This window comes from Triturus cristatus, chromosome 11 (genome assembly GCF_964204655.1).
Source record: "Triturus cristatus chromosome 11, aTriCri1.1, whole genome shotgun sequence".
In the NCBI taxonomy this organism is placed as follows: domain Eukaryota; kingdom Metazoa; phylum Chordata; class Amphibia; order Caudata; family Salamandridae; genus Triturus; species Triturus cristatus.
Window position 1 is genome coordinate 1,166,624,229 of NC_140594.1, and position 12,013 is coordinate 1,166,636,241.

The window sequence follows — 12,013 nt, forward strand, 5'->3', positions numbered from 1 at the left end:
TTATAATAGTCAGCCGAGAATCTATGTGACGTGTTAAAATTCATTAATACTCGTCATGCCATTGGTTATTGCTTTCACTCTATTGTTGTTCATGGGTTGAAGATACAAGTAGTAATAACACCTACCTTTACCACTTTCTGCTTCTCCAGGGTGACTCGGAGTCCATGCACCTCAACAGTGACATACTTTACGAAGGAGACATAGGTGTTGGTGCCCCGGTGCTCGTTTGCGGCTTCAACGTTGAAGGGTGGTAGCGGGCTGCTGCCGTTGCAGAGTTTTGAGAGCGTGTACGTGCAGGTTCCCATAAACGTGTGGGCTTGCTTGTCGAAGGAGATGTAGTGAGGGTCACTGTGTACGCTACATGTTGCTTCTGAAAGAGGTCAACAACAAATTTGAATATATATCATGTATACACTTAACATAATTATTTATGTCTTCCCTAGGTGTCATGCTATCATCATGCCATGTGCGATGTGCTGTGAAGTCCTGATGCCACTGTACACAGTCTTGTGTTTTTTCAATGAATCTCAACACATCAAACAATCATGGATTAACTTTCCAAAGGATGAGTGTTTGTTTGCCGGGGACCTTATTGGTCAAGATATTGCTGAAAGTTTGGTTTCTGTACCCAGGTAGATAATCTTTAGATTTTGAGATTACAACTTGATTGTGCTGTCCGTGCAATGTACTCAGCCTGGTGCCGAACCTTTAACCACAAACCCCAAGAGTAAGGCAAAATAAGGCGAAAAGGACTCCTTTGTGTCAATATCTGGTGGACTTTGGTCCAGGTGAAGGTTGCTTTCTACCTGCTATGTTCAAGATCTATATTACCTGTAATAACTGGTTTAGGCGTGATCACACTTGTTGGAGTTGAAGGTGTTGAGGTAACATCTGCAGTATTTCAAGAGAGAAAAGAGAATCAAGAGATGTGGTATAGTAAACATCTGTCTTATAAAGCACAGGTAAATGATAAATATCACGAGTGACACATGTTCAAATGCAGTAGTGACGCTTTGTCTAAGTCCAACTGATTTATACGAGGACCACACGATGGCTGGCAGCGCAGTTATGCTTAGTACAAGCATTTGCAAAACTGATAGTTGTGGTAACAAATTGTTCAATTCACAAAAGCCAAGTTCGTAAAGTCAGAAAAACATTCCTGTTTGACTTACATTTCTAGCTTTAATGGGATTTACAAAGCATCTCAGGAATACTCTAGTGGATCAATATAAACCGTAGATGTCCTGAAATATTCCATTGTGCTCTCTTAGGCATATGAATTTTCTGCAGATAGAAAGTTCTGCATGCAGAAACTATGCAGATAAATTTAACCATGTGTTTTATAAAAACTTAATTCACTTCAAGAAATATATTTTTGCAGAGTATAGTGCGTTCCCATACACCGCCATGTATACTTGGGCAGTTCCCGTCCTATGCTCTGGCTGAAAGGCACTATCAGAAAAACAGCTGTGAGTCCTTTCCAAAGGCGAAAGATGCTAGTCAGTGATTGAGTCCAGAAGTCTTACCTGGAACAGCTGGTCGAGTTGTCATCATACTAGTAGGTGTTGATAGTGTTGAAGTAACCTCTGCAAAAATTCAAGAGAGAAAACACAAATGACTGTTGTGAGACTTTGAAGGAACTGTGACAGCCATTGCACAAAAAGTAAGCATTGTTAACAAATAGCTGAGCATACGGCAGAGACACTTCATTTGAGGGTGGCATAGAAAATTCTGCCTGACTCATCACAACTAATGCTATCCTTGTCCAAACCAACATCAAGATAGCTTGTCGAGCCACAACTCCTCTTGGTCAAAGCTAAATTAATATCCAGCATTTAAAATGAAGAAAATCTATTATGCTTAATGCAAATGTTTGTCATTTTTAAAGTTTTCACAATAAAGATATCAAAGGGTCAAATTCAGAAAAGGCAAAACCAACACAAAAAGTCAGAACTTTATTCAGACATGGTTACTTCTTTCTTTGGAATAGATCTTTGCCTTTCATGGGATTTACAATGAACCCTGAAAGTCTTCTTCATAGTTGATTGCTTAGAATACTCCCTTGATGCAGAGAAAAATGCTAAAGCATGTATTTGTAAATATTTTTTTAACAAGTAACATTTTTCTCCCTGGAAAAGCCCCTTCACATTCATCACCATGAAACATGGAGGTTTACTACTGTTTTCCACACCACATCACAACGTTTACCAGTGCTTAATTTGAGCCGGTGCTTTCCGGTGCTGAGCACCGGCACTTAATTGGTTTCCGGTGCTCGGCACCGGCACCTTATTGTCAACACCACACTTAGAGCAGTATGCCACAAGGTGGCGCTGCTCATGTCATTTAGAGATGAGCAGTATAACAGTTGTACAGGAAATCAATGTACATTAAAAAATTGCTCAGATCTGCCTCCCCAGCCATTCCTTTATCTTTGGGAACCTGGAATAATCTGTACTGTGTATACAGTTCCTCTGTTCATAAAGGAGAGAGTGAAGGATACTATCCTCAGAATTAGACTAAGTGGGGAGTGGTGTTCAATAAGCCTAAAGGGTATCGGACTGTGTGGGGTGGGGAAACCCACATTGGTGGAACTAAAACCCTCACACACCCAGCAAGCTAGGTGTCATGCTTCATCATCTGGGTTTTGCTCCTCGTCGGGTCGGCGCTGCAATTCCCGACGGGCACCCAGAGATGGGGCTCTTTGGCGGAGATCTTTTGTTCCTTGCCTACTCCCAGACTGAAGGACACCATCAACAGCCTAACTCTCGAGGCTGAGACCAATGGGTGGATTTCTAAAAAAGAGGCTGACTTCCTCAATACACCTAATCCCGTAACACCATATTTCTACACCTTGCCTAAAGTCCATAAGGGAACCTTTCCCACCCCAGGTAGGCCCATCGTGTCGGGAATTGGCTCAATCCTGGAGCCTCTATCCAGGTTTGTGGACCACTACTTGCAACCCCTGGTCCTAAAAATACCATCTTATATCAAAGACACTAGCGATATCTTAAGAACAATTGAAGGGTTGGCACCTACTGGGGACATTAGCCTCCTCGTCACTCTTGACGTGGAGGCACTTTACACCAATATTCCACAACAAGCCACCCTAACTGTGATCGAGGAGGCACTACGTAAGGAAGAATGGACATCACCCACCCCGGTGTCTTTTATCATGGATTTAGCATCCCTGGCATTAACCGAGAACTTCTTCAGATTTAAGAATGAACTGTACCATCAATGCCAGGGTACTTCTATGGGCAGCACATTCGCCCCTAGTCTAGCCTGCCTTTATATGGCAGCCTTCGAGGAGGAAATCATTCAGAGTCCCAACAACCCCTTTAATGAGAATCTGATATTGTGGAGGCGATTCATTGACGACATCCTCATCCTTTGGAAGGGTCCAATGAGCAGATGTGATGAGTTCTGCCAATGGATCAATATCCAAAATCCTTACCTGAGATTTACCAATCACACCTCCCCCTCACACATTCCCTTCCTGGACCTAGACATCAGATTGGAGTCAGGAGTCTTAACCACTAGTCTCTATAAAAAACCAACGGACAGAAACAGCCTGTTGTTGTATAGCAGTCACCACCCCAAATCGTTGAGGGACAATCTGCCGTTCGGCCAGTTCCTCCGGTTAAGGAGAAATTGTAGTTCTGTGCTGGACTATAAAAAAGAGGCAAATAGCCTTGCCAGTAATCTACAAGAGAGAGGGTATCCTCCTGCCACTATCAATAACGCCATGAAACGGGCAAGGAATAACCCTAGAGAAGTTTTACTAGAGACAAAGACCCGTGAACAAACCGATATCCTGACCTGTGTGACTTCTTTTACTCCATCTTCTAACAACATTAAAAAAGTCATTAAGAAACACTGGGGGATACTGGCGGCTGGAGATCTGACTTTACCACAACCAAGGTTTGCCTTTAAGAGAACGCAAAACCTTAAAGATATCCTGATTCACACCAGACCAAAAAAGGCAGTACAGAACACCCAGGCGACCCTGTGGGGACTCCCGCCAGTCACAGGACACTTCCCGTGTGGCAGTTGCACATCTTGCCAACAAACAATGACCGTTAAGGAATTGGCCTTATCTGACAATCTAACCTGGAAATTGAAACGTCACACGAATTGCAATTCCAAGAATTGCATTTATCTACTACAATGCCCTTGCGCTTTGTATTACATAGGGATGACGACAAGATCAATTAAGACACGCATCACAGAGCACAAAAGTAATATCAGATGCTCCAAGGAAACCACAAAATTATACTGTCATTTCAAAGATCTACATCACACAGCAGACTCCTTGAGATGGGTTGTCCTTGAATCACATCCAGGCATGCCACCACAATCTCTTCTTAGATTGGAACAAAGATGGGTCCATAAACTGTCTTCGGATACACGTGGTCTTAACGATGACATACCATGGGGTTCCTTAACTCATTGAAACTCACACGACACCTATATTTCAATCCCTATAAGTTATCTTTACCTAAGGGTGGAACACCATCCCACTGCATTGTGAGCGAGAGGATATATCCCTTGACTCCCATGATTACAGGGAGAAACCTCACCCCACAACACTGAGCTTGAGAGGGCTTATCCTCGTTTCCCATGACACCTCTATTCCACTGCATTCCCACCTTCGAGTAATACCTCACTGAGGAAGGGATTTCATCTACCAACTAGTGACAGCAACTGGGAACTTTATGACTATCTTGCAACACTTCCACGATATACACCTCCAGGTTGGAATAAACTCACATACAATTTTTCTACCTAGCACGTCTCTCCTATGACATCAGAACACTAATTGCGTGATTCGCATTCGAGAATGATGCTCTGTAGCGCCCTGCTATTTGACAATTATATGTGGTCTCTAGAATAATCACATTATATACCTCTCCATTCCAATATGGCGCCCAAATTTGTCCCCGATGACGAGACCACCGCCGGCAGTACCTTGTCAGTCCCCCACTTATCTAAACCTTCTGCAAGCCTGCCGTTTGCAAGCCCTAGACAAATAACATCAACTTGCCACACATTTTTCGTCACTCGTATATCAGATACAATACCATATTTAATGATATCCACGAGCTTTACTATCCAACAATGTCTGATATGGATCAAGTATATGGCCATATATTCTTAAGCTAAGAGTTACTGATATTTGTGAGGACTACTTGACTCTCTTACGCCACATACACCATTCACATTCTAGTGGGATACCCTTCTCCAAGATGGCACCCGTGTTTACCCTTGTAACTAGACCTCTTGTCTGATTTCCCCCGCCGGTGTCCGGTAACCAATCAGTATCCATCTAGCAGGACGAGTTTTTCACTTTAACCGAACAGCGGGAAACAGACTCCACTTCCCGGTTTCGGCGGAGCAGGGTAGGTCTTTACACCACCCTTGGGCGACTAAACTGTGAGTAGTTACTTGGAGTGCCTTAATATCCCACCGGTTACGCTGAGACTCCCCCGGTCTCTGTGATCGGCGCCCCTCGGCTGTTGTGACGACCCGTCCCCGGTCGCCTCTCTGTCTCCTGAGACGCCTGGGACTGGTTGACGGATCGTTGCGCGGTCATGGTCCTTCCGATCACGGGCCGCGACGGGGTATTTTGCCAGCTTTTATGTCCTTGATGATATAGCGAATTGGCGGAATACATTAAATCAAAGTATTAGCCTTTCGCGTGTCACGGGACTTGGGCGGTAGCTTGTCATCTCTCCCTTTTTGATCTTTACGAATAGGGAGCATGCATCTACCTTAGCATGAGCCCCTTGCCTCTTCAATCTTTACCCTTATCTACAGTAGGCAAGTTCGCATCCCCAAGAGGCTCGCCAAGTACCGACTGGAGTGGCACTTTCTAATACGTTAGGTGAGCATTGTTGCACTTTACGTAAGATTCAGAGTGGTTCTAATGAATTATATTATATTTTTATTCCAGATCAGCTCACCTGGCACGTTTTTGCACCATGCATCCACTTATGCATGACCACCAATATGTAATGCAAATTGTGTTTACCGAAAATGCATATGAGGAGTCTTTAGCTCCTGTTTCTATGAATTAATTGGACTAAGTGTGCGTCTTAATGTACGCTGGTGCTTGTTTTGTTCCCTTTTTCCTTTTCTATAGGCCGGTCCAGAAAGTAAGAGTCTAGTTATTCCGACACTTACTGAGGGCAGTTTTTATCACTGTAAATAATTAGTATCACACCCTCACATAGTTGTAGATAGTTGTAATCACTGGTCCTGATGAATTGCCGCTGGATCCTCCTGACCTTGTAGGCATGAAACATGTCGACCACCAGAGCAGAGTAGAGTAGTCCCTGACCCATTTTAGTCAAAACTACCACCCCTCTTTTCATTTTTAGCAGGGTGGTTTACTGACCTAATAAAATCATTTATTCAGACTAACCGACCCTTTTTAACCACACTCACTTAACGTCTACACCTCCCCGGCCCTCACTTGCACTCACCCTCGGCAAGGAACAAAAGATCTCCGCCAAAGAGCCCCATCTCTGGGTGCCCGTCGGGAATTGCAGCGCCGACCCGACGAGGAGCAAAACCCAGATGATGAAGCATGACACCTAGCTTGCTGGGTGTGTGAGGGTTTTAGTTCCACCAATGTGGGTTTCCCCACCCCACACAGTCCGATACCCTTTAGGCTTATTGAACACCACTCCCCACTTAGTCTAATTCTGAGGATAGTATCCTTCACTCTCTCCTTTATGAACAGAGGAACTGTATACCCTTTCCGTTTGACCAATTCAGGGCCTGTATACTGGACCTCATTAAATATAGCCCACTCGTCTTTGACGTTTTATTCATCCTTCTTCTGATTGTGATAATCTGTACTGTCTCATTTACATGCAGGAGAGATGGTTTGTAGTTTTTTGGTAGCGATGACTGGGGCGATGGGGAGTGCAAGCTGCAGTGGCCTCCTGGCCAGAGCCCTGGCACTTCATATTTGACGAATTAAGCACTGACATTTACCATCTCCCAGTTGCACCGTAGCAACATCATACGTTTCCAGCCAAGCTCATCTTTAAAAGAAGAAGCCAGGCAACAGAACTTCACTTCCCATCACTCATCAGAACAGGACGTGACATCACTGGCTTCCCCGGCAAATCATCTTTAGAAGAAGAAGCCAGGCAACGGGGCTATATTTCCCATCATCCATATGCACACGAAGTGAGGGCATTGCTTTACCACCAAAACCATCTTTAAAAGAACGAGACAGGCAAAAAGAATTCATTTCCCTTCACATATCTGAACAGGAAGTGACTTCACTGCCTTTCCCATCATCACTCTGCACTGTAAGTGACATCACTTTCTGTCTTCTCCTTACTTAAGTCAATTCATCAGGACATCTCACTATCCGGCATCCCCAGCAAAGGGTGGACACAGGCAGGGGCATTACCTGTTTAGACCTGTCAGAATGACGACTTGCTTCGGGAGAGAACCACTCTTCCATTGAAACCTGCAAGGTAAGATATGATCTTGTGCCACACCACGGACCCCATATGGACAATCCCAACATTCACACGCAGACTGTGATGAAACAAACACTCACATAGCATCCTCATAACACGTAGACACAACCTTGTACATATCCCACTAACTACCACAGACTCTCAAACCACAGAATACACGTTCCAACTCATGGCCATTAACGCTCGCTATGTAGTACTCCTTGCACCAGTTATCACAGACCTTCTCTCCTATCACAATCTTGACACACTCTGTATCACAGAGACACAGTTCACCCCCACATCCTCACATATCCGAGATGTCCTTGTTACCATAACATACAGCATCCATTGTGAGGACTGTGCCTATATGAAGGAAAGACGCCTAGCTGCCATTCCTATGTCATCCTGGTCCTACACCCTGGGCAAGCAAGTGAGACTCAACTCCATGGAGCTCCTGATATGCCATCAACAGGCCTTACAAGCAGAACAAACACTTCATTGATGAATTCTCAGATCTCTTCCCCAACTCATCTATCAAACACACCATCATCACCCTTGTGGGTGACTTCAACCTCCCAGAATGCACAGTGTCAAAGTAAAAACCAAGAAACACCCTCCTCAACCTCATCTACTCACTCAATGTGTTACAACACATCACCCAGACAACACACACCAAAGGCCACATCCGTGTCCTCATCTTTTCAACAATATCAGAAGTCCAATGCAAGCCACTTGTACTCCTGGACTGCACCGACCACCTCACCATCCCTATCTCACTGTGCTAACCATCTTCTTAATGACTCCTAATCAAGTTTCAGTTCACATTAAACACAGAGAAGGCTACGTCATACATGTTAGACCACACCCTCCTGACGACAGATGATGATCCATTCCTTCAACACAGATAAAGCAACCTCACACCTCTTAGATGATTCCCGCCTGACCACAGATGATGACCCGTTCCATCAACACAGTCAGCCATCCAACCTTCATCCACAGCCCGGAGTCTCAAGGGGGATTTACTGGTAATGTCCTTGACTGGGTCTCCTGACACCTCTACTGTCACCACCAGTTTGTTCACATGTGCACCAACAGGCCACAAAAGATCCTTATCATCTGTGGAGGCACCAAGGGTTCTGTACATTCTCTTGTCATCTTCAACCTTGACATACAGCCACTAAGGGTTCTATTCACACATAAAACCAAAAAGATTCACCAATATGTTGACAATACACAACTCAATGTCTCCTCGGCTTCAGGCATCAAAAAGCCTCAAACATTGTTTGCTACTCATCCGGTCCTGGCTGTTCAGCGCCTACCCGGAGATCAACCCAATCAAGACAGAATTCCTCTTATGTGCCACAAACACCACGCAAGAAAGAGTACAAACCTTGCTCCGTGACATGAGCCTTGACAGCTTCAAACCCAACTTTTAAGGAAGGCCAAGTCACTTGGATTTAACTTGAATATCAACCTCACCGTCAAGCATCATGTTGCCAAAACAACACAAAGAAGGCTCGGTAACAGCTCCCTCTTCTAAAGAAAGAACAGTTTTTTTCCAGAAACAGACGTCAGCACTGCTGTTCAAGACTTCCTATTCTTACATCTGTGTGATGGGAATGCCCTGCTCCAATGCCTCTCAGAAATCACTCTGGCAACTCTTACGGGCATTTTACAGCTACAGAAACATCTCATCCAGTAAACATATCACTCTCACCCTGATGCAAATCCATTGGCCACCCTTACTGACTCGCACCATCTTCAAAGCCACCAGCATCATGAACAAAGCAAACAGGACCATTCACAAACTCCTGCCCCCCCAACACACACGCACATTTCCTGCAGACAAGCTCACCATCTCTGATGGCTCTTAGCACGCCATCAGACTGGATACTCAGACTAGAGACTAAGAAGTGTAAAAGAGAAAAAAAAAAAACAGCAGCCCTAGTCCATCTGTGCACCCAGGATAAGGAACAACATCCTGTATCCTGAGGACGGCTCCAACACTGCTCCAATTTTGGAAAACGTTGAAGACACACCCCTTTAATGAACACTACATCCATGTCACAGGACAGTAACAATCTTATAATCAGTACCCTCTCCTATACTCTTTGACTGTAGGCTTGCCTGAGACCCTGTGCAGCGCCCACTTTCTCTTCTATCACTCCTTGACTGTATGCTTACTATTCACCTTGTGCAATTCCTGCTTTTGTATTTGGCTAGGTGTGCTCCAAATACATACTCGAATGAATGCAATGGCACATTTCATTTCAAAGGAGTAGTTTTGCTTGTGTTCCCCAGTAGAAAGCTACATGCCAAACCATGTGAATCCTCACACACTCCTGTGTGAGGGTGTTCAGTGTAGTTTGGAGAGACACCTTAATTAAAGACATTTGGTGTGACAAGTCTTGAAAGTCTCCAAATCTGTACAAAAGAGTTATCTAATACAGAGTTTAACTGACAGCTCAGTATTTTTGCTTACTTCGGGATGTTGTGCTAAATCGGTTTATTATCACTGAGTTAGGGGTGTTAAGTTTGCTTTTTTACTTATTAAAAATGTGTTCCACAATTCCAAAATGAATTAATAGTGAGTTGTTCATTAGCCACCTCAGAGAGGTTTGACCCTTGTTTCCTCTTTATCTGGCAGAATCCACGAAAACATGATTAAACCCTGTCAGGGCACTGAAGTCCAGAGATGTGGGTTTGACACAACCCATCTCTTAGGGTACTGCTATCCCCCCTGAATCTGGAATTAAGCTAATGCATTGCACGAGTCGACATCTAAGAACCCAGATGGATAAGCAGCACCACCCCCATCACCTTGAGTAGCCACGCTATACAAACCCCTGATTGATTGAGAACCTTCTGAAAGAAGAATAAACAGAGGTGGCAACTGGAGGAAATGTGTTAACTAAAAGTACAAATGCTTGTATGATTAACAAACTATACTTTTATGACCATCATCAACTGTATGGCACAAGATGAGCTAACTTTGAGATTAACAATTCTATAGTTGCAAAAATACTTCAGAGTATCATTTGCAGTCAGCTGAATGTACAGATGTGCGTGATGTAGAACCATATATTTTTCAAATGTAAATTGGCGAACTTTATTCCATTCCAAATGTTGAAATCTCCAGGGTGTACTTGCCAACTAAAATACTCACAGGCTACTCGAGTAAAGAAGGCATTATTAATTAAGTACAAAGCTTTCAAGATGTGTTGCCTGGAGACATCTTTGTGCAGTAATTTTCTCAGGGCTTTGAAAGATTGTCTCATGCCTAAGAAAGCTTTAACATATTATGTTAAAGTAAGAGGCAAAAACCAATGAGAAGTTGAACTTTGAATTACATTGAAAGGTTGTTCGCTTCAAAGGAACCCTGCACACATTATTGATAAGGCGACGTGATCCACTGGCACTCACCGCAGATGGAGCCCTTCTTCCAATCTCCCAGGTCTACTCCTGCTGCTTTGCAGGCTTCTGCGTAGGTCTCCAGTGCTCTGCAGAGCCACTCTGTGCTGCCCCCATTGGCACACGCATCATAGACGCAGCTCTCAAAGTACGTCTCAGGAGGTATATGCGCATGGCAGGCAGCGAAGGGACCGCTCCCTGTGGTGAGGATCCTGCACTGCCCTTCGGATTCTTGCTGCAAGGAGGGTGAGCAGGTTACGGGAGGAGGAGGAGTTGAGCTGCAACTGTTAGGACAAAGGCAGATTGGTCATGAGTTGTACACATTGATATGAAAGGTCTTGCCCCAAAAAGCTGATAGGAGCATATATGATTATCTTCAAAATAGAAGTACATTTTCTTTTATATGTATGGCCTGATTAAAATAAGAGTTATTGAGAATTGTACAGATTTAAGCTGTGGAGATAATATGATTCCAAAGAGATGCTCATTTTCTGGGTTTGTGATAAAGGATTACTCACATAAGGGGTGAGATGCCTTGAGCCTGAGAACAGTAACAGGCACATAAAATGAATGATCTCACACTGTTTTGTGGCTGGTTCGGACCAAGAGGTATCCTTCATGGAATGAATATGGCCTGATGTTTCTCCTCGCGGTATTACCCTAACAGTTACCCCTATGGCTCTGTGTAAATAGATACTCACATCCATTCACTATCGGGCACTCTCCAGCTGTTTCCAAACTGATTGACATCTTGGACTATAGCTCCATCCGGTGTCAAGAAGTCGTCCTGCTTGTTGTCCGTGTAGGTCCCACACAATCCACACAGCATGCCTTTGTGGTATTCCTTCACTCTGACAAGGAGTTCCTGGTCACCATCAAATTGAAGCTCAAGGCCAAAGTCTGTGGTCACCATCACGTAGGAGCCAAGAAGTGATACCGTCATGCCAGATATGGTGATTGGCGGAAACGTTTCAATTTGATTAACCTGAGTGAAGGCAAAACAGGAAGGAGCACGTTATCTCTTTTTATCATCCACGTGAAAACCCTTAATTATTTATAATGTCTTCTTACAAAATAGATTTTTTGTTCTGTTTCGATACATTTGAAACTCACAACAAACA

General features: G+C 44.0%; 1 protein-coding gene across 1 annotated transcript in view; it reads right to left on the bottom strand.

Moving 5' to 3' along the window:
- The window catches only part of LOC146788647 (IgGFc-binding protein-like), a 279,601-nt gene that overhangs the window by 163,436 nt on the left and 104,152 nt on the right, over positions 1-12,013 (bottom strand). The window contains exons 15-19 of the mRNA XM_085635859.1: positions 11,594-11,877; positions 10,905-11,176; positions 1,527-1,586; positions 832-891; positions 126-370 (exon numbers count right to left, since the gene is read on the bottom strand). Coding sequence (XP_085491985.1) covers positions 126-370; positions 832-891; positions 1,527-1,586; positions 10,905-11,176; positions 11,594-11,877 — 921 coding nt within the window. The remainder of the gene's footprint in view (positions 1-125; positions 371-831; positions 892-1,526; positions 1,587-10,904; positions 11,177-11,593; positions 11,878-12,013) is intronic.